At 38.6% G+C, this 27774-nt stretch overlaps 1 protein-coding gene across 3 annotated transcripts in view; it reads right to left on the bottom strand.

Moving 5' to 3' along the window:
- LOC129764396 (elongation of very long chain fatty acids protein 7-like) overlaps window positions 1-27774 on the bottom strand; it is an 88745-nt gene that overhangs the window by 27279 nt on the left and 33692 nt on the right. Inside the window, exon 1 of one of the 3 annotated variants that reach the window (XM_055763424.1) lies at window positions 12324-12447. The exons of 1 other annotated variant lie outside the window; for it this stretch is intronic. In XM_055763424.1, coding sequence (XP_055619399.1) covers window positions 12324-12342 — 19 coding nt within the window. In that variant the 5' untranslated portion in view covers window positions 12343-12447. Of the gene's footprint in view, window positions 1-4754; window positions 4913-12323; window positions 12448-27774 lie in introns of those variants that run through there. One more of the 3 variants, XM_055763425.1, reaches the window with a different exon arrangement.

Genomic DNA, 27774 nt, shown 5'->3' with positions numbered 1-27774 from the left:
AACGGATAGCTTCGACAGAGCTAAGACTATCCATTACAATGTAATAGTGTTCAACAGGTCGTGAGGCGACGCTGTCCAGCGCCCAGTGTATTGCTGCCAATTCAGCAATATACACTGAGCAAGGATACTGAAGACTGTGTGAGGTGCTAAACAATTTGTTGAACACTCCAAATCCTGTGGACTCATTCATAGAGGACCCATCAGTAAAGTACATATTATCACAATTGATATCCCCATACTTTGCTTCGAAAATCGTAGGAACGATCCCCGATCGATGATAATCTGGAATTCCATGGATATCCTGCTTCATGGACAGATCAAAATGCACAGAGGAATTGATGTAGTCAGGAAAACAAACACGGTTGGGAATATACGAAGAAGGATCAACCTGCATGGAGATGAATTCATGATATGGACTCATGAACCCAGATTGAAAATTTAGCTCGATCAGCTGTTCAAAATTTCCGATCACCAATGGGTTCATAACCTTACACCGGATGAGGAACCGAAGAGATAATAAATTGAAGCGATCTTTTAGTGGGAGTAGGCCTGCCAAAACCTCGAGGCTCATGGTATGCGTTGAGGGCATACATCCCAACGCGATACGGAGACAAAGATACTGAATTCGCTCGAGTTTAATGAGGTGTGTTTTGGCAGCTGATTGAAAACAGAAACTGCCATACTCCATCACTGAGAGAATAGTTGTTCGATACAACATTATAAGATCTTCGGGATGGGCTCCCCACCAGGTGCCGGTAATTGTACGGAGAAAGTTTATTCTTTGTTGGCATTTTTTACTCAGATACCTAATATGGGCCCCCCAAGTACATTTGGAGTCGAACCAGACCCCAAGATACTTGAATGACATAGCATGAGTGATCGGTTTACCCAAAAGTTGAAGCTTTGGTTTTGCTGGTCTATGCTTCCTAGAAAAAACCACCATCTCTGTTTTCTCCGTGGAGAATTCGATCCCTAGCCCACTGGCCCAGGTTGAAAAATTGTTCAATGTATCTTGTAAGGGTTCTTGCAGGTCGGATTCGTTTGATCATACGACAGACACCACTCCATCATCTGCAAGTTGTCTTAGGCTGCAATTTTGTGTAAGGCAATTGTCAATGTCGCTTACGTAGAAGTTGTACAAAAGGGGGCTTAAACACGAGCCCTGGGGGAGGCCCATGTAAGAGACCCGACTTACTGCCGAATCTCCGTGAGAAAAGTTCAAATGTTTCTCACAAAGCAAGTTATATAACATATTATTCAATAGAGGCGGCAGAGTGTAATTTGTCTGACAAAACCTCTATTGAAACAGAATCGAAGGCCCCCTTTATGTCCAAGAATACTGAAGCCATTTGTTTTTTTTTTCGGCGTAAGCCATTTGAATTTCTGAAGAAAGCAACGCAAGACAATCATTCGTCCCCTTGCCCCTGCGGAACCCATATTGTGTATCTGAGAGTAGGCCATTCGTTTCAACCCATCGATCAAGGCGAAACAAGATCATTTTCTCCAACAATTTCCGTATACAAGACAGCATTGCTATTGGGCGGTACCAATTGAAGTCGGACGTGGGTTTTCCGGGTTTTTGAATAGCTATAACTCGTACTTGTCTCCAATCATCTGGAACAATATTATGCTCCAGAAACCGATTGAATAAATTTAAAAAGCGATGTTTCGCCACATCAGGGAGGTTTTTCAACAAGTTGAACTTAATTCTATCCGTTCCCGGAGCCGAATTGTTACAAGAAAGGAGAGCAAGAGAGAATTCTACCATCGAAAACCCGGAATCAAGATCGCACCTATCTTGTGGTATAACTCGAACAATTTTTTGCACGGGAGCGGAATCGGGACAAACCTTCCGTGCAAAATTAAAAATCCATCGATGTGAATATTCTTCGCTTTCATTCGTTGAAGAGCGATTTCTCATGTTTCGAGCCACTTTCCATAATTTTTTCATTGACGTTTCTCGTGACAAACCTTCCACGAAATTTCGCCAATAAGCACGTTTTTTTCCTTTGATCAAGTTTTTAAATTGATTTTCAAGGTCCAAATACGACTGAAAATTTTCAATGGTTCCACGTTTCCGAAAAGCTTTGAATGCGTTCGATTTATCCTGATAAAGCTTGGAACATTGGCTATCCCACCATGGATTGGGAGGCCTTCGGCGAAGAGTGGAACCTGGGATGGGTTTCGTTTGAGCGCGAACCGCGCTGTCATAGATCAACCGAGAAAGCAAGTTATACTCCTCCAATGGAGGTAAACCATCTCTGGAATTGATGGCTAGAGTAATCGCGTCCGCATATTTTTTCCAGTCAATGTGTCTTGTAAGGTCATATGCCATGTTTATAGATTCAGAAGAATTCGACCCAATGGTGATGGAAATTTTGATTGGCAAGTGATCACTACCGTTGGGGTCCTGGATTACATTCCACTCGCAATCTAACGATAGTGAATTCGAGCAAAGCGAGAGGTCAAGAGCACTTGGGTTAGCAGGAGGTTTAGGTACACGAGTTGTTTCCCCAGTGTTCAAAACGGTCATATTGAAGCTGTTACAAAGGTCATATATCAACGATGAACGATTGTCGTCGTACTGTTCCCCCCAGGCAGTTCCGTTAGAGTTGAAGTCTCCCAAGATTAATCGTGGCTCAGGAAGGAGTGAGCACATGTCAACAAGTTGCTTGCGGCTAACCGCAGCTCTCGGAGGCCAATACAAGCTGACTATACAGAGGTCTTTGCCTCTGATGTTTGCATGACAAGCAACAGCTTCGATCCCTCCAATAGGTGGAAGGTCAATTCTAAAAAATGAGTGACACTTATTGATCCCCAATAGTACCCCTCCGTATCTGTCATCGCGGTCCAAGCGTATTATATTAAAATCGTGGAAAGAGAGATCATTTTGAGAAGAGAGCCAGGTTTCGGACAGAGCAAAAACATCACAATTGAGTTTATGAATTAGAAATTTGAATGTATCCAATTTAGGGATAAGACTACGACAATTCCACTGTAAAACAGTGATATCTCCGACCTCTCTATTTAAATTAGACATCAAGAGAGATAATCATTGCAAGGAGGGGCCATGTTTGCATCAATTGTTGCAAAATTGTCTTTAATACTGGAAGCATTGAAATGACAATGGTTCTGATGGAGTCGGAAACATTAAAACACGTGAAGATTTGAGCCACAAGGTCAGTCAACTTTATAAATCCCGATTGGGAAGTTGAGCTGGACGGAAAAATAGGGACAGTTGGGGTTTTTGATGTCCCCTCGAGTGCTGGGTTGTTCGAAGGTGAACTATTACCACGGAGGCCAGGAGGGACCTGATTTTGCTTATCCGCTGCACTCGATTTTTTGGGCAAGCTAACAGGGGGTATCACCGGAGGGACTTGTCCTTGAACTTTGGGAGTGGTCACATTTTTGCGCCGGGGATTCCCTTGAGAAATAAACGGCGTGCCCCCGTTAGCTGTATCCGCTTCCATTTCGTCAACTGGCAACGTAGCGAAGACATTGTGTGTATTGATTGGTTGTTGTTCTTGAGCCAGTGGAGAAGCGCCCTTCAAAATTTCTGCGAAAGTGCGTTTAGAGCGTTCCCTCAAAGAGCGCTTGTGTTTCTCCCAGCGAGTCTTGTATGTTTCACAAGCTGAGAGCACGTGTGGGGATCCCCCGCAATATGGACACTTATGCTCAGTCGCACTGCAGGATTTCCCCTCATGTTGTTCTCCGCAAGTGGCACATCGTTCTTTATTGGCACAATAAGCAGCCGTGTGACCAACTGACTTGCACTTTAGACAAGTCATTGGCTTTGGAATAAAAAGTCGCACGGCTAACCTACATTTATCTACCATCACGTAGTCAGGTAGAGCTGAACCAGCGAAGGTGACTCGAAACGAGTTGGACGGCGTAAATTTAGTGTCATTTCCTTCATGGGAGACTGTTCCGAGCTGGCGGCAACCCAAGATCTTAACAGTCGTCGAGGGCAGTTTTTTAAAACGGCCAGTACCTTCACTCGTAATGTATTCGCACGTCAAGCCCGTTTCGGTTATCACACCCTCAATTTCGACTATGTGAGAGGGAATGTAAACCCGATACTCAATTGTAAAATGCTGATCGACAACAATCTTGTTTGCGTCTTTCCGGTCAGTCACGACAACTCGTAATTTGTTTGGTCTAACCTTCGAAATTTCCGAAACGGAGGTATACCTTGCCAGATCTTTCGCGATCTGCATGACTCTCAACGCTTTTCCATTAGGCTTGGGCCTGAAGAAAACAACCCAGGGACCAATTCCGGGCGCATCTTCTGGATAGACCTTCACACGCGGGGTGGGAATAACAGGGGAGGAAGGCGAGGACGGGGATTGAGAGGGATCAGGGACAGTAGGGTGGGAAGGTGAAGGTTGAGAAGGAGCGAGGAGAACAGAGGGAGAAGACGAGGTTGAAGGTAAAGTGGGATCGTTAAGGGCAGATGGGAGATTTGCTAGTTTTTTGGAGGGAGGCTTGGTAGGGTTAGCTGACTCGTCCCCAGAAGAAGTATCTTCCGTATTTGGTACGCGTTTGAGTGACTTTTTTTATCACTTAGGAGGGAACTGGAGTCAGAGACCTCCATATCCGAAGGTCCCCCACTCCCTGCCATTTTAAAATTTGCACTTATATTCTAAGTATTTTTTGTTTTTTAAACAATATTTCACAATAAAATAATTCACAAAAACAAAAAAAAAACTTATAATTAATAAATATTTTCTCTGAGTATATTTAATCTTATTCACCTATGAACGCACTCCAGTGCAGATGAACGGGAGCGCGCTGAAAGCTCGTTGGTGGTGAGAATGTGCTTACGACACCACTACACACAGTCGTCGGTAAAAGCTTACCCGCACTGGTACTGTTGGCACGATGATTCGGCGAAAACTCCAATGTCGGCGAAGCAGCGACAAAATAAAAACCAACCCTTGGTTTTCCGATGATGAAAGCCTCTATCCGCTTTCATTCAGGGTACTCCACTCACTATCCAGATAGCGAAATGAACTCTTCAGCGGCAAAAAAACAACAATCACGCGGTAACCGATAACGAAACTTAGACGCGACTTTCCTTCGTCTGGTTACTTCGGGCAATCGGCGAAGAATGATCCCTAATTTTGTTTGAAGTCAAAATAGCGATATAGTGTATTTGGCAATGTTTAAGATAATATAAAAAATGAACTTTTGTCAAAACATCAAGTTTCTATCTTTATATCTACATTCTGAAATATATGGCACTTTTGCATTGAGACTCCTGTCAAACTAATGTTTTACTCGTAGCATTTTTGTGTGTTAATTCTCACGATTGACATGTTCTGAAATATTATTTTTTTACAGTTTGCAGAACATTTTAATCGCGATGATTCACACATAAATGTTATGAATTCTAAAGGGTGTGTCACATCAAATTGCATCACGGAAAAAACGCTGTAGAAATTTAATTTTTAGGAATTATATCTTCAGCTTTCGCTTATAATCAGATAAGAGTGTATAGATCACGTTGGCCATGCTTCACTGTCAATTTTTCGTAAATTTGGAAAAATGTCGTCGAACGAAAAAGAGCGTCGTGAATTAATCCTGTGCACTCATTTCGAGAATCCGGAGTTGTCACATCGGGACATCGGTAAGATGCTGGGAATCGTCCAATCCACGGTCAGCAGAGTACTAAAACGATACTTCGAGAACCTAACCATCGACCGGAAGGTGAAGAACGGCAAAAATGGATGCTCCGTCAGTGAAAAAGATCACAAGCGCGTAGTTTAGCAGTTTAGACGTGATCCGAGAAGTTCGGTCCAGGATGTCGCCAATAAGCTGAATTTGTCAAGTTCATTCGTCCAGCGGACCAAGCAGCGGGAGGGCCTGCGTACATACAAGGTTCAGAAGGCTCCTAACCGCGACGAAAGGCAAAACATGGTGGGGAAGACGCGAGCCCGGAAGCTGTACACCGAAATGCTGACGAAGCCGCATTGCCTGGTAATGGACGACGAAACCTACGTCAAAGCGGACTTTCGTCAGCTGCCGGGCCTGTTGTTCTTCTCCGCAGAGGACAAATTCAGCGTTCCGGAGGAGATTCGCAAGCAGAAACTATCCAAGTTTGCCAAAAAGTACATGGTGTGGCAAGTGATCTGTTCTTGCGGAAAGCGGAGCGCCACCTTCGTGATGACCGGCACGGTAAACGGCCAGGTTTACCTTAAGGAGTGCCTACAGAAGCGCTTACTACCACTATTGAAGCAGCACGAGGGCCCGACCATCTTCTGGCCGGATCTCGCTTCGTGTCACTATTCAAAGCACGTGTTGGAGTGGTACGAAGCCAACGGGGTCACCTTCGTGCCAAAGGAAATGAACCCGCCCAACGCGCCGGAGCTTCGCCCAATAGAGAAATATTGGGCGATTATGAAGCAGGCCCTCCGGAAGAACCCAAAAGTTGTCAAATCGGAGGCGGACTTCAAGAGAAAATGGATTTCTGTTCAAAAAAAACTACAACCTTCTGAATTCATTCTGAATGAATGAATATTTGGAGAACTTCGAAAACGAGAGTGTTACGTTGGAGGCACAAGGTTTTATGCATCCAATATTGGATACGGAAATATCCTACTGATGGGGAAGAATAATCTTCAGAAGCTATCCTGTTAATTGCGATTGATTGAAAAATCACAAAACCTAATGTATTTGGTCACAGTGTTACATGGATAGAAAACATTAAAATAAACTCTTTCATATGAATGTAATTTTAAATTCCCAGAGGAACTGGCAGATTATTTTCAGTAACGATTAGATATTTCCACATTTTCCTCGATACTGGAAGCCCACCAGTGGTTAATGCTAACTCGATAACCATCCGTTAATAGCACTTGATTGAAACATATTTGGTCACAGTGTTACATGGATAGAAAACATTCAAATAAACTCTTTCACATGAATGTATTTTTAAATTCCTAGAGGAACTGGCAGATTATTTTCCGGATCTTTCTCGATCCAAACGGAAAGAATTCCGTGCGTGTATGTTTGTGTGTGTGTAGCGGCTGCTTCGAGATCTTCCCGGGGAACCGTTTGTAGCATCACTCTCCTCCTGATGGATTCCCTTCTGGCCTAAGGTGCACAAACAGGCTCTTGGTGACACCGTTCATCCGCGCTTTCATGATAAATGAAGAGCTTCACCATAACAGCGACAACATGCTCCAATCGCTGTTCAATTAGAACTGAGTGGATTTCCGAGCGGCGCTCGCTTATATACCGATTGGTGATTTCAATAGCCTGTTTTCAAAGCAAATTTAAGACTATTGAAACACGTTTTTGGATCAGAAAGTAACAAGTATAGAACGCGTAGACATTTTATCTTTCGAATGAAGTGTTTATCATACCATTTCGTTCAGTTGTTTAGGAGCTATTAACGCTCCAAATCTCGGTCTTCGACGTAACGCTTTCGTTTTTGAAACTTTGATTTTACACCCCGGTATAGAAATGAAAGACGTAGTCCTACGTCAAAATCGAGAAAAAAAAAATTGATTTTTTAAAAAAAGTAGTCTAATTTTTTTTCGAATATTTCAGGCATGCAAAGTTGCTTAAATGACCCACGTCTTTACACCCACAACGTTTCACTGCTATCTGAGATTGTACTGCCAACGGCCAGTCGAGTTGGCATGAAATTCGTCAATACTGTAAAATTTATGAAAAACAATTACAATCACACGAATTACAAATTACATACGGACACATTTAAATATAGTTTACACCAGTACTGGGTCTGGAAATTCTAAAAACACAGTACAAATTTGAATTTTTAATGAAAATTTTTTGTTCTTAAATATTTCTCGATGCATCATAGTAAAATGCACTTTCAGTATTTTTTTCGATGCTATTGAGAATGGCGTGCATAAAATTTAAAAAATCTTATAGTAAACTACATAGGGGTTCAAAAAATAACCAAAATTCCTTATTTGGTTCATTACACAATATTTTCCATAGAGTTGGTGATTTAGTTTCGGGCACTTTTCACTTCCTTACACAGCCAGGCATTTTGGTTGATTCTTCCAAATGAAAATTTGAACAACTTCCTACGTTCCATTCTTGGATATTTTTTTTAAGGTCTTTTAGTATCTGATTTCGAAATTTTTGTTAGAGTTTATGAAAAAACTTAGACCCTTTCTAGAAAGTCGTCTAGATGTTTTTTTCAGGTTTTAAGTATGCAAAGTTGCTTAAATTGTCAATGTTTCAACACCTACAATAGAGATGGTGCTACCAATGTTTAGTCCGGCTCGCTTGTAATTTATCATTTGCTTTGTCGAAACTCGACAATTCGGCCAAAAAATTGTCTAAAAATTTTTCAAAGTTTTTCTTGTTTTGTTATAAATTTTTTTCTGTTATCAAAATTTCTTGTTTTGCTATCAAAATGTTTCACTTTCGGTTTCAACAATTACCTTTCATGAAGCAGATCTGGCCAACATGTACGAAATCAGTGTGTGTGTGTTCTAGTTTCGAAAACTTGGGAAAATGGAATTCGGCAAAACGAATGTCTGCCACTGTATTGACGGCTAAGAAGGTTTTGCTGTGATATTGGCAGGAATCTTCTGAAGCGCACCTGCATTGTACATAATTTCACTGTCTGAAGGAAGCAATCGCATGAAAATAATCAGCTTCGGACAACAGGATCATGTCCATATCAATAGTGACTCGCCAGAACCTCCGGGTGCTTGGTTGGGGACCTTCTGCAATCACCACAAAGTGTTTACCACCCGTTCATATCTATGGCGAATGATTTTTCTGATGAAAAATTCGCCGCAAGAGAAGCTCGGGGAAATCGATTGTCTCACTTTTGACGTAGAACTACGTCTTTCATTAAGGGTGTCAAATCAGAAAACAGGTCACGTTTTTATGAAATAAAGTTAACGTTAATAACTATTTTTGCCGCGAATGGATTTTGGCGATTTACATATTAAACGAATCAGAAATTCCGTAAGATTTGTTTAATATGCCATACATTAGAATCCCCTTGTTAGTAAATGGTTAAAATTCATGAAAACTTTAAGTGTTTCTATTTTCCCATACATTTGTTCTGTCCATTTGAGTGCTTTCCCGAACAGAGCTGTCAATAACGAGCAACTTATCGGCGACCAACGGAGGGGAAATCGTAGGATTTAAAGTCTCCGTGAACAAAGGAAAAGAAGAAGAATGAAGGGGAATACTTGCCTAGAGTATAAACAGTGGATCTCGCTGAGGCAAACTTTCATTCGGCATCGGACTGTTGAGTAATCCAGTTCACTTTGCTTTCGCTGCGCTTCAACCTAAGATTGGACCCCACCAGTGGTAATCCAACTTGGAAATCGTCGTTTAATTTTTCTGTTCGTTTTTCGCGTTATTCGTATCGTGTGTTCTTCTTTCCGCGTCATAAATTGGACGCTTCGCGTAGTGTGCGATGAGCAAGAAGAAGAGGAAGGCAGGCTCGAGCCCTGCAAAAAACGAACGCATTGCCAGGGGCAATAAAATTTCGAGGTAAGCGTCATCTAATGATGCACGCGATGTTGGTGCAGTGAAAAGCGCTCGCACTGAACCGAGCCTTCGCGAATGTGACACCGCACCGAACAACAGCGACTTCGGCGATTTCGGCGCGTCGTTCGAAAATGTAAACGCCCATGCAGCAACCAAAATCAAGCTCAATCCGCTGGTGGTGAAGGCGGTCGCTCTTGACAAACTCATCAGCGAATTCGCATCGATGGGTGTTACAGCAGAGTACAAGCTGTGTGGCATAATTCAGTCTTTTTTCAAGCAGTTAACATTTTTTGTTTTCCGTCATCATAAGGGCTTCATTGGTGCCTTTGAGAATGCATCAATGCATTAAACTGACGTTATGGCGAAGCAGACGTTAAGGTTGTGCACCAAAAAATTATTTGAGAATACTAAGCATCTTGAATATCTTACTGAAATGTTTTAAGTTATTTGGGTTCGCGTGCCAGTCGCAAAACTGCCTTCAACTAGGATTGCATTTGCGCTAATATTGATCATAATGAAGCATTGCTACTGTTTTCGAGGTTGTTATTAACAAAAAGAGTTAATAACAACCATCAAGAAAAGTAAATGTTCTGGAATTTTGTATGTGATTAGGTTTTGCTTGCCAGTAGCAAAACTTCCTCCACTAAGGGAGATAGCTGCGCTTATCTCGAGCATAAGAAAGTAATGCAACTCTTTTCGAGGTCAGTAATATTAACAGAAGCGTTTCTTTTGAGAATAGCGCAAAATGATGAGAAATGTTTATATTGCTAGTAGTTTCAAGCCACCAATGTATGGCTCTGTATGCATGCTATGGTGAACGCTTGTTTGGCGCTTGGTTTACGCTTAGTTTGTACGAACGATATCTAGAGATGCGATTCCTTTCAGGCAATACTAAATAACATGTAGCATGATATTTGATACTTGCAAGTGTTGTCATTGTTGTTGTTTACTTGCGGTGCCAAAGATATATTGATGTAGTTATGAGATATGGAATTATGGTGCTGGTGCAACATGTATATAATCGACTGTAGCCGAGTCTATGTCAATTTCGAAAAAGGCCACCGGAATAGCCTTCGAGGTAAATTTTCAATGCATTGACATGAAATAAATTGCGACATACGATCAGCTAGTGTATTGTTTTGCGAGGGCAAGAATGAATCATCAATCAATTATCGTCAACTGATTCTACAATGAAAAAATCATTTCAGAGATTATTCTACTAAGCAGTTGTTTCGAAAATTTCACAGCATTATAGAATAATATCCGAAGGATAAACAAGCGACTTATATAAAATAACAGCGTAGTTCTACGTCAAAAATGCGGTCGTATCTTGGACACAACCTCCTAAAATTTTTTTCTTCAGGGACGTGGAGTACTATCAGTTTGGGATCATTCTAATTATGCTAAATATCACGCAAAATTTTTCTTTTTCATCATTCTAATATTACACAATTATCGATATTCCGATATTATGACCGAAAAAATAAAAAAAAGGATCAGTCAGTTATTGGTGTGTATAAAAAATGTATTCCCAATTATTATACGAGGTCTGTTCAGAATGTATCGCGACTTTCAAAATTACGCGGGTTACGCATATTCGATTCTAAATTTCTTTTTGTGGCATTATGTTGGTACTCATGTCTCTCACTTATGCTTACGAGTACGGCAGTTTTGAATGTTCAGTTGATTTTTAACAACTGCTTTTCTTACACGTGTTTTGGTTCATCTTCGATTTTTGCCTATATACGAATATACGTAATCCGCGTAAATTCGATAGTTGCGATACTTTTTGAACATACCTCGTATATCTTTATATAGAGATAAACGGCATGATTCGCAAATGTATCAAGATGTATCTAAATATTACATCCCATTAACTTAAGTTTCTCAACCACTGACACGGTTAAGAAACGTTCTTCAGATGAACACTTTTTACCGTTTTTCGGAAACGGTCTACAACACGAGAAAATTCATGAAATTTCATGAACATGACGGTATAACACGACAAACATATTAAAAGGTCCTATTTACTATAAAAAAGACAATAAATCGAAAATATTTTTTTAATTATCTCGGAATGGCTGCATTTAGAAGATTGATAATGAGCTTTATTGTTTTAAATCACATCAGAATTCATAATTTGTGGTTAAAATTGATTGTTAACATACAAAAATTCGAATTTTCTAAAATTCATAAAATTTTGATGTTCCACAAGGTTCGTTAAAAATAGTTTTACCATCTTGGACTCCTTTTTTGAATTTTTTACATGATTTCTATTTTATATGAAAAAAAACATGCTTTTCACAAGTTGCAAATTAAAGTTTTCTTCGTAAATAGAAAGAGAATTTTTTTTATCAGTGTGTATTTTTTTACGTTTAAACATCATTACTCTATAGCTCAGCTACACTTTTTCGGTATAGGTCATAGTTTTTGAGATATAGATTATCAAAGATTTCTCTTACTAAAATTGATATGCCCTTTTGAAAAGTTACGCTTGAGTCGAAAAATTTCCAATTGCTGTGGAAAAATTATATTTCCTCCAACCCAAACGGAACACAAGCTTTCATTCGAATCAAAAAAACATGTTTTAAAAATCTGCATTTTTAGGACGATTTCATTTGGAATTGCGCACATGCAAAACACATTGGCAATAGTGGTAGAAAACTATGCAATGTTCGTACTTACGTGAAAATAAAATGAATAAATATAACGTTGAGGAAGTAAAGTTCATCTAGCAACGCTAGTGCTATGAGAACAGAAGAAAATTATATGACAGGCTCAACACTTTTTAAAATGACCACATACAAAGACATCTCGCATATCGATCTTACCAGCCGTTAGTTCTTCCATTGCGCGCCAGTAATGCGCCAACACCGATCCGAAACTTGTTTCCCGATATCCATCCCTTACAGCCAATATCACAGCCGATTTATAATCGATCACAAAATCGCTGATATTCACTTGATACCCGTAGCGCACCATTTTTAACCGCGCAGCGATACTTTCCAGCACACAATACGACTATTGTTTGGACACGATTCACAAAACGCTTGTAGCGTGTTATCAAAACACCAACGACGCCAACTCGGAGCTCACAGTACAATACAGTCAGGCACGATCAACCACGGTTCGAAGTTGGGCTGCAACTGGCTCGGAAAAGATGACCCCTGAAGAACCTATTTGCAGCACTTGAACTACATACCTTCATCGTCCACCGTCGAGCCGCCATAATGTGCATCCCTTCGACAAGCCGGCTAAGAACAGAATGTATAGCATATGTAGGCATGTAAACAACGATGCAATTGCGAAACCTCTTGTACGCCGCATGTGCGCGACCATGTGGCACGCGATCGGTGTGCAAAAACGACGACAACCTGGACAACTTATTGGGACGATCATCGTTTTTTCTTGTATTATAGAATACTGTTCATGTGTCGACGAAAGAAATGCTGACATTCAAATTTGGTGACCATGTGACCAAACAAAGTCAGGTGTGTGATTAGTTTTGAGAAGCAGTCCCAAATGTCCGAGTGACGACGAGGTGTGATCGGTTGTATGATTAGCGTTAAATCAAGCGAAACATGGAAACTAATGAAAAGTGCTACATAAACTTCACTGCCACAGCCAAGGGTACAAGTCCAAGTGCGATCGAATCAGTTATGGTCACTTAGACGAGGTAACTACTCATTTTATTCGGTCGAGTAGAGATATGTGTGTATGTGCTTCTGTGCTGATTTTTATGAGATATTATGTTTGCGTACGATGCAATTCGATAAAAATGCGCTTATGGTAAGTGAACGGTTTTGTAAACGGTGTTTTAGGTATTGAGCTAATTAATCCGTTTTCACTTCCGATTCATTTCTTATTCATTGAAAGCAACTGGAATCACAAAACTAATACGTTGATATTCCATGTAGAGGAATGCTACAAGACTAGAAAAATGAAGTGAAATTCTAGACAGACTGTACATTTTGTAACTATTTGCCTCAAATGCTAAATATTATACAGAATTTCAAGCTTCAATTTGGATTTTGAATAAAACAGATTGATTTTTAACCCTCCTATACTCGCGTGCAAAATCGTAACACGTATACTCGCGCACGGTGTCACAGACCGAAAATTGAACTTCTCTGTAACGTTTCCATTATGTATTTTTCAGGCTTTACTGGCATTTATTTGAAGAAGAGGGTATCATTAAATAAAATAACTCCAAAAAATATGTTTTCTTCATCTTTATTATGTTTATTATGAAATTTTATAAGAAACTAGCTAACCCGGCAAACTTCGTCCCGCCAATTTACCTCATTAATTCTCGAGTAATGCAGAAATTTGTGTTTTATTTGTATGGCAGCCACCCCTAAGAGAGGGGGAGGGGTATCTAACCACCATAGAAACATTCATTGCACCCTAAAGTTTCCATATGCCTAATTTGGTTTAATTTGCTTGGTTAATTTCCGAGTAATGCAGAAAATTGTGTTTCATTTGTATGGCAGCCCCCCCCCCCCCCTTAGAGAGAGGGGAGGGGTCTCAAAATATCACGAAAACCTTCCCCGGCCCCAAAAACCCCTACATACCAATTTTCATGTCGATCGGTTCAGTAGTTTCCGAGTCTATAAGAATCAGACAGACAGACAGACATCACTCCATTTTTATATATATAGATACAAATCTGACGCTAATCTCCAAAAATATCTGAACATTTGCGAACTGCTCAACTCAACTGTTAAAAGCGCTTTTGAAGATTACAGCTTAAAAACAGAGTCGGACATAAAATCTAACCCGAAAAGTTTCTTTAATTACATAAAAACAAAATTGAAAAGCAATGGTTTTCCATCACGCATGCACCTTGACGATACCGTGGGGAATGACCCAGAAAAAATTTGCAACCTCTTTGCAACAATTTTTCAAGAAGTTTATATTGTAACAGCTGAGGAGGACCGAGATCGTGACTTCTTTGCATTTCTTCCAGAATTTCCATGTGATGTTGGAGTCAGAAAACTAACATACATTGAAATTTTTGACGCATTAAATAAGCTCGATGTCTCGAAAGGGCCAGGTCCTGACGGAATTCCACCGGTTTTTATAAAAAAATTGGCATCTGAATTAACTCATCCACTTTTATGGCTTTTCAATACGTCATTGGAATCAGAAAGGTTCCCAAAAATATGGAAAAACTCTTTTTTTGTACCAATATTCAAATCCGGTAATAGATCCGATGTAAGAAATTATCGTGGAGTAGCAATTATTTCTTGCATTCCAAAACTCTTTGAAGCCATAATAAACCAAAAACTTTTTCAACAACTAAAGACACGAATTACGAATAAGCAACACGGTTTTTTCAAAGGACGATCAACAACAACAAATTTGCTGGAATTTGTCACATTCACTTTGAATGCAATGGATAATGGTAATCAAGTTGAAGCTCTATACACTGACTTTAGTAAGGCTTTCGATCGTGTTGATATACCCTTACTCCTTCTTAAACTTCAAAAAATAGGGATAGAATTCAAGCTATTGAAATGGCTAGAATCATATTTGACTGACCGCACCCAAATGGTAAGATTTAATGGGGAAATTTCAAAACCAATATTTGTTACATCCGGAGTTCCTCAAGGCTCTCATTTGGGGCCACTTTTGTTCATTTTATTTGTTCATGACGTTTGCGTTTTTCTTAACAGTGTTAAGGCACTTATCTACGCAGATGATATGAAACTGTATATGGAAATAAAGAATGAAGAAGACTCTCAAACATTCAAAAATGAAGTTGACATAGTTTATAATTGGTGCACTAAGAGTTTATTACAGCTCAATGTTAGGAAATGCACTTTGATTACTTTTACAAGAAGAAGAACACCATTGAACAATGGTGTTATACTGGGTAATCAACCCATCAGTAGATGTCAACGAGTAAGAGATTTAGGTGTGATCTTAGATTCGAAACTAACCTTCGTGGATCATTATAATACAATCATCCATAGAGCAAATAATATGTTGAGCTTCATTAAACGCTTTAGTTACCATTTCCACGATCCGTACACAATAAAAACATTGTATATTACATACGTCAGATCAATTCTCGAATACTGTAGTATTGTATGGTCCCCCTACATAACTTCACAAGAAGACAGAATTGAATCTGTACGAAAACAATTTTTGTTATTTGCACTTCGTAAACTAGGCTGGTCTTCATATCATCTACCTCCATATGAAGCACGCTGTATGCTAATCATTATTAAAAGCCTAAAAGAACGTCGGAACTCTGCCATGATTCTATTTATTATTGATATCATATCACAACGAGTGGACTCAGAAGAAATATTAGGAAACCTAAATTTTTACGCACCGATTAGGAACCTGAGAAACCCTAACATTTTTTACATAGATTATCGAAGAACGAATTATGCCAAATATAGTCCTATTAATCGTATGATGAGCCTCTGTAACGAACACAGTGAAACAACTGATGTAACCATGTCAAAATCAATGCTCAAAGACTATCTGAATAGCATAAGATATCGTTAAATTTCACTGCAATATTTGGGCAGCATATTTAGTCTACGCTGGTTTGACGAAATAAATAAATAAATAAAAAAAAATTGATTCTGTAACTTGTTAAAATCGTTTTTTAAATTAAACGAATAAATTATCCAGCCAGCTCTCTTTAGATTTTTAGTTTTAAGTAAGTAGTTTTAAGTAGTATTAAGAATGTATCGGTCTACAATTTAGATCGACGACAGTAAAAAATAAAAATAAAAATAAAATAATAGTCATCTAATTCAGCCTCCTCAAAACAGAGTAATTTTTGATACTCCAACACAAATAACGAAATTCGAATTTTTCACTGTTATTAATTAAAAGTAAGCAACTGAATATAATTCATGGAAGTATAAAGAGCTTATTAATCGATTGTGGTTTAATTGGAGTAAGAATCAAAACATAGCATAACTGCATGCTCGAAACAAAGATATTTTTTTACATTTCATGCAGTTGTTGCGTATTTTTCAGGTCTTTTGTCAAAGAGAAGGATGTATAACGACTTTCTAGACAATTACCAGATGATAAAGGTTCTGGAATATAAAGTTTGCATATTTCTAATATTCTTTGTCTCTGTATTCCTGGAAAACTAGAAATTAATCCCTTTTTTAGATGACATAAAAGGATTTCTAGGAACTTCCTTTTCTTCTTCTTGTTTTCTTGACGATATTGTCCATTATAAAAAAAATATCCCCGAAACTGTAACTGTTAAAAATTACCATAAGCCACCGATTAGTTTATAGTTTACTGTTTACAATTATTCCACAAGTGAAATTCTTTCACAAGTGTGTATATGTATGACCATTATATTTAGCGAATAACTATACGAAAGTCATTTATATTTTGCATTTGAACGTATGAATCTAACGACGAATATATCGACGAATAGTTAATATATGGATCAGTTCAATCCAGTTAGAAAAGGGACTGAAATCAAATAAGAATAGTCCGGTAATGATCTTATGCATTATATGCAATAAATATTCCACGCCACTAACATTTCATTCAACAATATTCTAGAATACGAAAAAAGGCACTTGTCCAAAAAAGTTACTCCTATACTCGCGTCGGTGTGTCAGACCGAAAGTGTTAAAAAAGTAGTACACGTCCCCCTTGTACTAACACATGCGATACGCTAAACGATGACGAACGACGAACAACGAAGCTAGAGAGAATCGCAAAGCCGTAGTGTTGATATTTTCTGAGAAATGAACGAATTATTGATTTTTCGGTCTGACAGACCAATGCGCGAATATAGGAGTGTTAATTGAAACAACATAATTTAATATATCGCTGTTCCTGAACAGAACACTGACCAAGAACAGAAATAGAAATTTCGTTACCATTTAAGTTATAGTTTTGACGTAGGATTACGTCTTTCGGGAACATATTGGGGTACAAATTGAAAATCGAAAATCGAGCACATCGTGAAAATTGTCCAATTTCAAACGCTTATTGCTCAGTCAGTTCATGATGGATTGATGAAATTTTTGCTTCAATCGTTTTCAGTGCTCCAGAACAATTTTTTATATTGGAAAAAATAATATATGTCATGAAACTAACTATCGAACAATTGAAAAATCTCAACCCCTACCCTAACGGAAATACCCACTTCTGATTGGTCGAAATTGACGACACATGCGGCGATTCCCTAACAGAGACATCAAAACCAAGCTGCCTGGGGGAAATCGGCATTGCAAATACATGAAAGTAGGGGGAACTTTTGTTCCTACCGAAATGTATTCCCTAACAGAGATATCAAAACCAAGGTGCCCGAGGGAAAACGGCATTGCAAATATATGCAATTCGGCAGCATTTTTTAATTGCAAGTAAGGTTAGTGATACGATTAATTTTAGTAAATAAAATTTTAATTTGGAATTTGGTTGCTTCGTAAAATTTCATATCAATGACCAATCGTGTACTGTGAAAAATTTAGCATAAGCACACTCAGAAAGTAAAACTTATAAAAGAAAATTACCTTTTCCATTTCAAATATGTTTTCTCTATATTAAAGTAATATGTTTTTACTGATGAGAAAAATTGATAATTGTGTTCGGTATTGGTAATTATCTTATATTATACTGGTGATTTTTTTTTCTTTAGTTCATCCATACATAACACAGGAGGCATCTCGTCTAGGATCACAGAGGGTGGTTTTCGTCATATTTCGTTCCACTTCGGTATCTTTTATCTGATACGCACCATCCAACGACTGTTTACCATCCTTCTGTCATCATCACTCGGTAAAAACTGGTGGAGTGAACAAACAATACCCAACAAACAAACAAAACGGCCCTTTTCAGCACCACCAAATCATTATCAAAGAGTTTAACGAGGTAATTCTTCAAACATATCCAAAATGAACAGATAGCCTAACGGAATCCTACGTCAACTATGCGGTCGTGTCTCGGACACAACCCTACTGTGACTTTTTGTACTTATTATCAGTCTGTTCAGTTGGTAATTTATGAGCGAACTTTAAAACGGATTACATATTACAATAATCTTCAATCCAACCAAAAGATCGTTATAAAACTTCGACTAATTTTGAAAAGAACCGCTCCGTTAAACTTATTGGAACTGAAACGAATGCGGTGAATCTTGTAATTAAAATTTCGCAAACTGGAATCGTCGTTGTTACCTCGTTTAACCAAACCTTCTAAATTTACTATTCTACTTCCCTTTTTTGTTCCAATCTGCAATCAATTTTGTAAGAAAAATAATCGATTTGGAGTGAATTTGATTCGCTTTGATCAGTCTTCGTAGACTCGTGATTTTTTCACCAAGATGAATTACCATGAACTTTTTTTCAGGAACATTTTTATTAAACTTTCTTTCCGTGACGGGAACGAAGTCTACCTCGGTAATGCAACGACCACGACACAAGTAACATTTTACGTTAAACTCGGTCGATAAATTGCATGCTTTTTCTTTCTTACATGTTTTTGTGGACAGACATGAACGACTGCTATTTCTAAAGGATCTTTTTTTTAAGCGTAGGTTTACAAGGTTCGTATCCTCAAACTTTCCTCCTGAACCCAAAAAAATGCTGCTTCATATACACTTCGGCAATTAGAAGATGAGCCTCGATGGATGATGTAGTGCACGACTTCGTTCTAAGTGTCGACCTAGACCTTGACAAAAGCTTTGCGGGATGATAGGTACAAGGTTGGCAGGTTTATGATCCAGAATGGTAAACTTTGTCGATCCATTTTCAAAATAGCACGGTCGTAGGGTACTTTGTCAAAAGCTTTGGAAAAATCGACGTAAATAGCATCTCCTTGTTGCCGCTTCTCGATTCTGAAATCACAGGCTGTACAATCGGACACAGTGTACCATGCAGCAAACTCTCGAGCACTAAACAGCTGCCAGACAAATGAAACACAAATTTCTGCATTTCTCGAGAATTAATCAAGCAAATGAAACCAAATTAGGCATGTGTGGTTCAGGAGGTAAGAAACAGTTCTAAGGTAGTTCAACACCCCGCTCACCTTTCCAAGACGGAGGGGGCTGCCATAGAAATGAAACATAAATTTCTTCATAACTCGAGAAATAATCAAGCAAATGGAACGAAATTTGGCATGTGGTGGTTTTAAGGAGCAATAAATGATTTTATGGTAGTGAGATACTCCTTTCCCTCGCTAAAGAGGGGGAGGATGCTTAACAACTCGAGAACTAATCAAACAAATGGAATCAAACTTAGCATATAGAGGGGGGCTCTTATACAAATGAAACACGAATTTCTGCACAACTCGATAACTAGTCAAGCAAATGGAGCCAAATTTGGGATGTGAGGATTTCTGAGCACGAGCAACGTTTCTATGATGGTATGATACCCCTTCCTCCTCTGGCACATATTTCAATCAAACATATTCCAACCAAACATGACAATTGAAAATTTTCGGAAAACTCTAAAGGAAAATGGGAAGATTCGAAAAATTCAATTCGCATTTGTTCTACAAATTCATATTGACAAGCGTTGTTAGTCCATCTGATGTTTGCTGTAACGAAATTGATTTTCGTTCGAAAGTGGAAATGGATTTTGATGTGATAAAACGTCTTCTATCTATATAAATAAAATTGGATCATCGAATGTGTTGATAAGAGCAAAACTCGAGAAAGGAATTGTCCGATTTAGGGCTGTCTCCATTCTATCATATTTTCTTTTTCAAACATTTGTTCCATGTAACGGAGAAACATGTTATCTGCAAGTGGATGAAAAATCTTGCACGAGAATTTTGTCTGAAAATAATCTGATATTGTAATGTCGAGTTTTGGTAGAAGTACTGAAATTTTGTAGTAAAAAATAATTTTGAAGGGTATATTAGAAGATCAATCAGTGAACAGTTCTGCGATTGGACCCATGAAAAATAAATTTTGGACGGAACGAAGTTTGCCGGCTTAGCTAGTATATTATACAAATGCTGTACTAGTATGGGAGAGTAGCGATTTTTTTGTTATTTTTAAGCTTATATAATGTTGTAAATCAGGATGTCAAACCATGTGATAAAAAATAATTTTGGGTGTATCAATATGAAACGTTCACAGGAGTCCTGGGAATACACTAGGTAAAAATTTTGCTCATAAACATTGGAATTTACTGCAGAATTACAGAATATTTTGTAAAACACTACAAAGAACCTATTTTTGCCATTTGTTTTAAATTGATGCAGTCGTTAGTCGTTGCTTTTACAAAAACAGAAAACTTTGAACAAGCAGAAAGATTTTTTTTTAACTCTTACCGATATTATTGTCCACCCCACCTACACACACCAAAATAAGAATAGGTTCGTAAGATATTCCAAAACTTAAAAAACCTTAACCTTAAATGTACATCATCATTTCATTTTCATTCGCTGATTTTCCAGGAAATTACAGCATTTCAAAAATCACCCAAAAATTTTGCCTAAACATCTAAGACTTATTTCGATTTTTGTAGATGAAAACCTATTTTCAAGTTATTAAATTAAGTAAGTAAGTCGGGCCAAGTTTTATTTTAGTTATATTGACGTAGGACTACGTCTTTCATTTCTATACCGGGGTGTAAAATCAAAGTTTCGAAAACGAAAGCGTTACGCCGGAGACCGAGATTTTGAGCGTTAATAGCTCCTAAACAGCTGAACGAAATGGTATGATTAACACTTCATTCGAAAGATAAAATGTCTACGCGTTATATACTTGTTACTTTTTGATCCAAAAACTTGTTTCAATAGTCTTTAAATTGCTTTCAAAACAGGCTATTGATATCACCAATCGGTATATAAGCGAGCGCCACTCGGAAATTCACTCAGTTATAATTGAACAGTGATTGGAGCATGTTGTCGCTGTTGTGGTGAAGCTCTTCGTTTATCATGAAAGCGCGGATGAACGGTGTCACCAAGAGCCTGTTTGTGCACCTTAGACCGAAAGGGAATCCATCAGGAGGAGAGTGATGCCACAAACGGTTCCGCTTGAAACATCGGAGCAGCCAACACACACACACACACACATACACGCGCGGAACTATTTTCGTTTGGATGCCATTCAGCATCGAGAAATTTCAGGATGCAATCGTTGTTGAAAAATAATCTGCCAGTTCCCCTGAGAACTGAAAAATACATTCATGCGAAAGAGTTCATTTTAATGTTTTCTATACATGTAACACTGCGACCAAATATTTTTCAATTAAGTGCTATTAACAGGTGGTTATCGAGTTAGCATTAACCACTGGTGGGCTTCGAGTATCGAGGAAAATCGGGAAAGAACTAATCGTTGCTGAAAAATACTCTGTCAGTTCCCCTGGGAATTTAAAAATACATTGATGAGAAACAGTTTATTCTAATGTTTTCCATACATATAACAATGCAACCAAATACATTTGGTTTTGTGATTTTTCAATTGACAGGAAAGCTTCTGAAAATTATTCTTTTTCGGCGAGGAATCAAGGGATCGAGGGATTCATTACCTAGCCTGACCTGACCTGAAAGACATGCAGTTTGTTTGGAACTGTGAGGGAGGGCAGACAAGCCAGGAGGCAGGAGGCAGGAGGAGAAGAGAAGGTGACCAAGAGAGTATCAGCACCGAAAAACGGTTCCGCTTGAGACATCGGAGCAGCCACCACACACACATACACGCGCGGAACTATTTTTGTTTGGTTGCCATCCAGCATCGAGAAGATTCCGGAAAGATATTATCGTTGCTGAAAATTAATCTGCCAGATCCCTTGGGAATTGAAAATTACATTCAAGCGAAATAGTTTATTTTAACGTTTTCTATCCATATAATACTGCGACCAAATACAATTGATTTTGTGGTTTTTCAATCATGTGCAATTAACAGGTGGTTATCGAGTTAGCATTAACCACTGGTGGTGAACTTCGAGAAGCATCCGGGAAGATATCGCTGCTGCAAAATAATCTGACAGTTCCTCTTGGCATTGAAAATAACATGCAAGCGAAAAAGCTCTCGTTTTCGAAGTGCCTCAAATATTCATTTGGACGTTCATTCAACTTCAAACAAATGATCACTGAATCAACGATAGTCCTACGTCACCATTGCAGTTATACCATAGATATAACCCACTTCCTGTTTTTTGTTCTTGTTTGTTGTTTTGTTTTTAATTGAAGAGAAGAGCAGCAGAAAACCATCGAATGCTGTGCGACACCTAGGAGCAGTCTTCAGAAAACAAACGCAGCGCTGCGCTTGAGTTAAATTATCATCAGCGCGCGCTCAAAGAACACTCGTATTCTCTCTTGGTGCGAAGCGCACAAAATCATAAGCACGACAGTGCAAAATGTACCCGGCGTAGAACTCAGATACTAAACATTTCTTCTCACTTGTGTGATACGCGTCTCATTCTATATACACACACACACACATATACACATCAAATTCTAGCGCCCGCTTTGTCTCCGTTCGTTCTGAGCAAAGCATAAAAACAACAGCGCGCCCCCATTTGAACCGTATACCATTCTGAATCATATTTCGGACGCTTAAGGCATATGATGCAGAAAACAAATCAAAACTTTATGCACAGGTATTATTTGGTTGATATTTTTAATAAATTAGTTCAATATGCTTTTAAGCTTTCTACTTTGTTACCTATTTGCTTGAAAACATAAAAAAAAATCATCGAATAGAATGCTTTTCAAAATAGGCGAATAAGAATCAAACTTCGGACACTAAATCAAATTTCGGACAGATTGAACTCAAATTTTGGACACTTTATTTTGTAATTTTTTAACGAAAATTACATTACACTTGATTATATTTTATAGCCAACTGCGAAACACTTACCAAGCAATCACAGTGAACTGTTAACGATGATGAGAACTGATGAAACACGGGAGAAATTTAAATATTTATGAACGGGTAAATTCTACGTACTCACGCTAAGGAAACGTCAAACACAAACGAAAATGAGTAGTGTTGTAAGATTTCTGCCGATTAAGTTATAATTTAAATGTAGTTCTCATGTGAAATGATAGTGAAACCAAGGGATTACTCTAAAGAAACAATTGTGATATTAATTTGATAGTTATATAATATCATCAGTGCATTACGCATTCCAAGATACTAGAACAAAGTGTCCAAAATATGATTCAGAACGGTACGCTTGTGTGAAGAAAAATATCTCAACAGAGAGAGCAATACAGATTCAAGCGCGCAGCACGGCGCGAATTCCAGCGTAAAACTGGGCTTGCGCCCACGGCGCTGACAACCAAACATTTCATCTGTGTTTCGGAGCGTGCTCATTCGCTAGAGCGCATGTGTGCACAAGGAGTGGGAGCTCAACTAGGTACGAAAATCTTGTTACACATCAGCACCGAGTTGCATTCTGAAGACTGCCTAGGAGTAACACTTTGACGTCCGCACGTTTCGTAAAAAAATATTCGCTTGGCGCCGGCAGCGCTAATTCGGATTACATGGTTCGTCGCCGCCCGTTCTCAAAATTATCGGAAAATTATAAATTGTTAAGTTTAACTAATCTTATCGTTAGTTCTCAACCTCCCTTACTTTCATGAAATTTCGAAGATATACACACCATTTTGTACATGAATCAAAAATCTCATGGATAAAAATAAAAACAGGAAGTGGGTTATACCTATGGTATAACCGCAAGGGTGACGTAGGACTATCGTTGATTTAGAGATCATTTGTTTGAAGTTGAATCTAAATCCATTCTGAATGAATGAATAAATGAATATTTGGGGGACTTCGAAAACGAGAGCGTTACGTTGGAGGCACAAGGTTTTATGCATCCAATATAGGATACGAAAAACCTTGTTCTGAAGAATAATCTTCATAAACTTTCCTGCTAAACTGCACTTGATTGACAAATCACAAACCCAAATGTATTATATGGATTTTTTATGGATAGAAAACATTAAAATAAACTCTTTCGCTTGAATGTTATTTTCAATTCCAAGGGGAACTGGCAGATTATTTTCCAGCAACGATTAGATATTTCCACATTTTCCTCGATACTGGAAGCCCACCAGTGGTTTATGCTAACTCGATAACCATCTGTTAATAGCACTTGATTGAAACATATTTGGTCACAGTGTTACATGGATAGAAAACATTCAAATAAACTCTTTCACATGAATGTATTTTTAAATTCCCAGAGGAACTGGCCGATTATTTTCCGGATCTTTCTCGATGCTGAATGGCATCCAAACGGAATGAATTCCGGTCGTGTATGTGTGTGTGTAGCGGCTGCTTCGATGGTCACCTTCTCTTCTCCTGAAGGATCGGCTTCTCTGTGCTCCCTCACAGTTTCAAACAAACTGCTTGCTTTTCAGGGCAGATCTCGATCCTTCGCCGTCCAGCACCCTCAGCAACGATGTTGTCTTGTCGATGTCCTCACGAAAAATGAATGCGTCTCACCACCAGAATATCGCTTAAGTATGCTTTTTGTGCGTGATTGAATCGAGAGAAAGCGTGGTTTACGATGGCAATTTGGAAGGCAAACTAGAGGGGAATGAACTCTCTGAGCTCGGAACTTTCGGCGACTGAGCAATAATCGATTGCGGGCGCATACAATATTGGATACGGAAATATCCTACTGATGGGGAAGAATAATCTTCAGAAGCTATCCTATTAATTGTGATTGCTTGAAAAATCACAAAACCAAATGTATTTGGTTACAGTGTTACATGGATAGAAAACATTCAAATAAACTCTTTCACATGAATGTAATTTTAAATTCCCAGAGGAACTGGCAGATAATTTTCCGGATCTTTCTCGATGCTGAATGGCATCCAAACGGAAAGAATTCCGCGCGTGTATGTGTGTGTGTAGCGATGTCTTCCCGGGGAACCGTTTGTGGCATCACTCTCCTCCTGATGGATTCCCTTCTGGCCTAAGGTGCACAAACAGGCTCTTGGTGACACCGTTCATCCGCGCTTTCATGATAAACGAAGAGCTTCACCACAACAGCGACAACATGCTCCAATCGCTGTTCAATTAGAACTGAGTGGATTTCCGAGCGGCGCTCGCTTTTATACCGATTGGTGATTTCAATAGCCTGTTTTGAAAGCAATTTTAAGACTATTGAAACAAGTTTTTGGATCAAAAAGTAACAACTATAGAACGCGTAGACATTTTATCTTTCGAATGAAGTGTCTATCATACAATTTCGTTCAGTTGTTTAGGAGCTATTAACGCTCAAAATCTCGGTCTCCGGCGTAACGCTTTCGTTTTCGAAACTTTGATTTTACACCCCGGTATAGAAATGAAAGACGTAGTCCTACGTCAAAAAAGTAAGGAGTTGTATCTAGGACCTAGGACCTAGGACACGACCGCATATTTTCGACGTAGAACCAGTGCTGAAAATATTCACGTTCACGACATTCAAATTCGGCGAATTTCTGCCTTCCTTGTATTGATAATCCTCTGCTCAAGCGAGATAAATATGAAACAACACTATCAATGAACCCCAGTGGAATGAACATCAACATCAGCTTGCCATGAAGTTCATTTTTCATTTGCATATTCCTTTTCGTCATGGTATTCGTAAGGTCGAAAATGAAGATCATTGCGTGTTAGTGAAAATCAGAGCATAAAATTCAACGTCACCAATTGAGAGTGCAATCGATTAATGGTAAAGGATGGCAATTCATCACACAAAATTCTTGTTTATGACGACTTCGGCAATGGAATGTATAGAACAACTCTTGCTACGTTTTATAAATCCACTTACGATTGCTCGGAAATGGCATACACCACCATTTATATGTGCAATGGGTGACACGTTTTCAATAAAAATTCACTGCAAGCGATGAAGATCAACTTAACGTACGTGATAATCGCCTAAATTTATTGACAGTAATGAAAGTGCCTGAATGTAGGCTTTTCAAAATTCGTTCATGCTGTTTTCGATCAATATACCAGACAAAGTTCACGCGTCTCGACTCTTGTGTTATACTCATTATGGCAGATATGGTGTTGAGTTTCAACAGAAGAGAATTCATCCGATACTGGGAAAAATCTGATCCCTTCATTCGTGAATAAATTTTGATAATCTGTGGCACTGCGTAGAACTACGCAATTATATTATGTAATCCACTTGTTTACCACTTCGAATATTATTTTAGAATGCATCCAAATGTTCTTCGTTACAAACAAATTTGATGAACGTCCTTTTACGTTTGATATGATGCCTAGAACTACCAAAATATGTGAACGGAAAAATTGTTACACGATCATTGTATTTTACATTTCTCTCTGAAATTATTGCACATCTCATGTTTTCGTAGTTCTCGGACCGCGAAAGTTCATTCATCTCTAGTATCTGAAATGACGATTTTCTCAGGCTTCTCAGTTTGAAAGTGCGTTTTAGAGAAAAATATTCCGACAAGCGAGTACAAAAGTACTCAACACCAAAAAAATACCCCCGACTTGCATGTATTAGCAAAGCGGATTCCCCCAGGCACATTAATTTTGAGGTCCGTGTTATGAAAACACAGCTCAGTGGGGAAAAAATACCCCAAACACATTGATTTTGAACTCCGTGTTAGGGAAACACAGCTAGGTGGGATCAAAAAATACCCCCGACTTGCATGTACACTAAAGTCGCTTTTTACGCGGTTTTTTTTTGCGCGGTTTTTTTTTACGCGGCTTTTTTTACGCGGTTTTAGGGATTTACGCGGATTTTGGAATTTACGCGGTTTTTTTTTACGCGGATTTCGGAATTTACGCGGTTTTTTTTTACGCGGATTTCGGAATTTACGCGGTTTTTTTTTACGCGGATTTCGGAATTTACGCGGTTTTTTTTTACGCGGATTTCGGAATTTACGCGGTTTTTCCAAAAGAATCGATTTATACGCGGTATGTTGTATTTTCTTCTCAATTTGTTCATTTGTAAGACTTAAGTACGTTTGCTTCAATATTTGGAGCCAAATTCATTTTTTCTATGTTTGTCTCCTGGGAATTGAGTTAAATAACTGTGGTTTGCTCGAGGTTAACACGGTATATCTGAGGGATAAGATTTAGTATTCTCGTGATAACGTTGTCGCAATCTTGGCGAAATTGGTACCTGATTCTGGGTTCGATTTCAGCTAGCGTTGAAACGATTTTGGTAACCGAATGGAAAAAGAATAAACAACAATAGTGTAAGTAATGTGAGCTTGATCCCCTTTTTTTGTTTCGGATGTATATCAGCGAAATTTTATATGTTTCAACACAAATTTAATATGAAATATCTTTTGTAAATTTTACTCAAAAGACTCCAAGCGATATGAATTCAAAAAAAATTTCAAGAGATG

The sequence above is a fragment of the Toxorhynchites rutilus genome, chromosome 2, assembly GCF_029784135.1.
Source record: "Toxorhynchites rutilus septentrionalis strain SRP chromosome 2, ASM2978413v1, whole genome shotgun sequence".
NCBI classification, from domain to species: domain Eukaryota; kingdom Metazoa; phylum Arthropoda; class Insecta; order Diptera; family Culicidae; genus Toxorhynchites; species Toxorhynchites rutilus.
The sequence above is the reverse complement of the archived record's forward strand: the minus strand, read 5'-3'. Positions and strand labels throughout refer to the sequence as shown.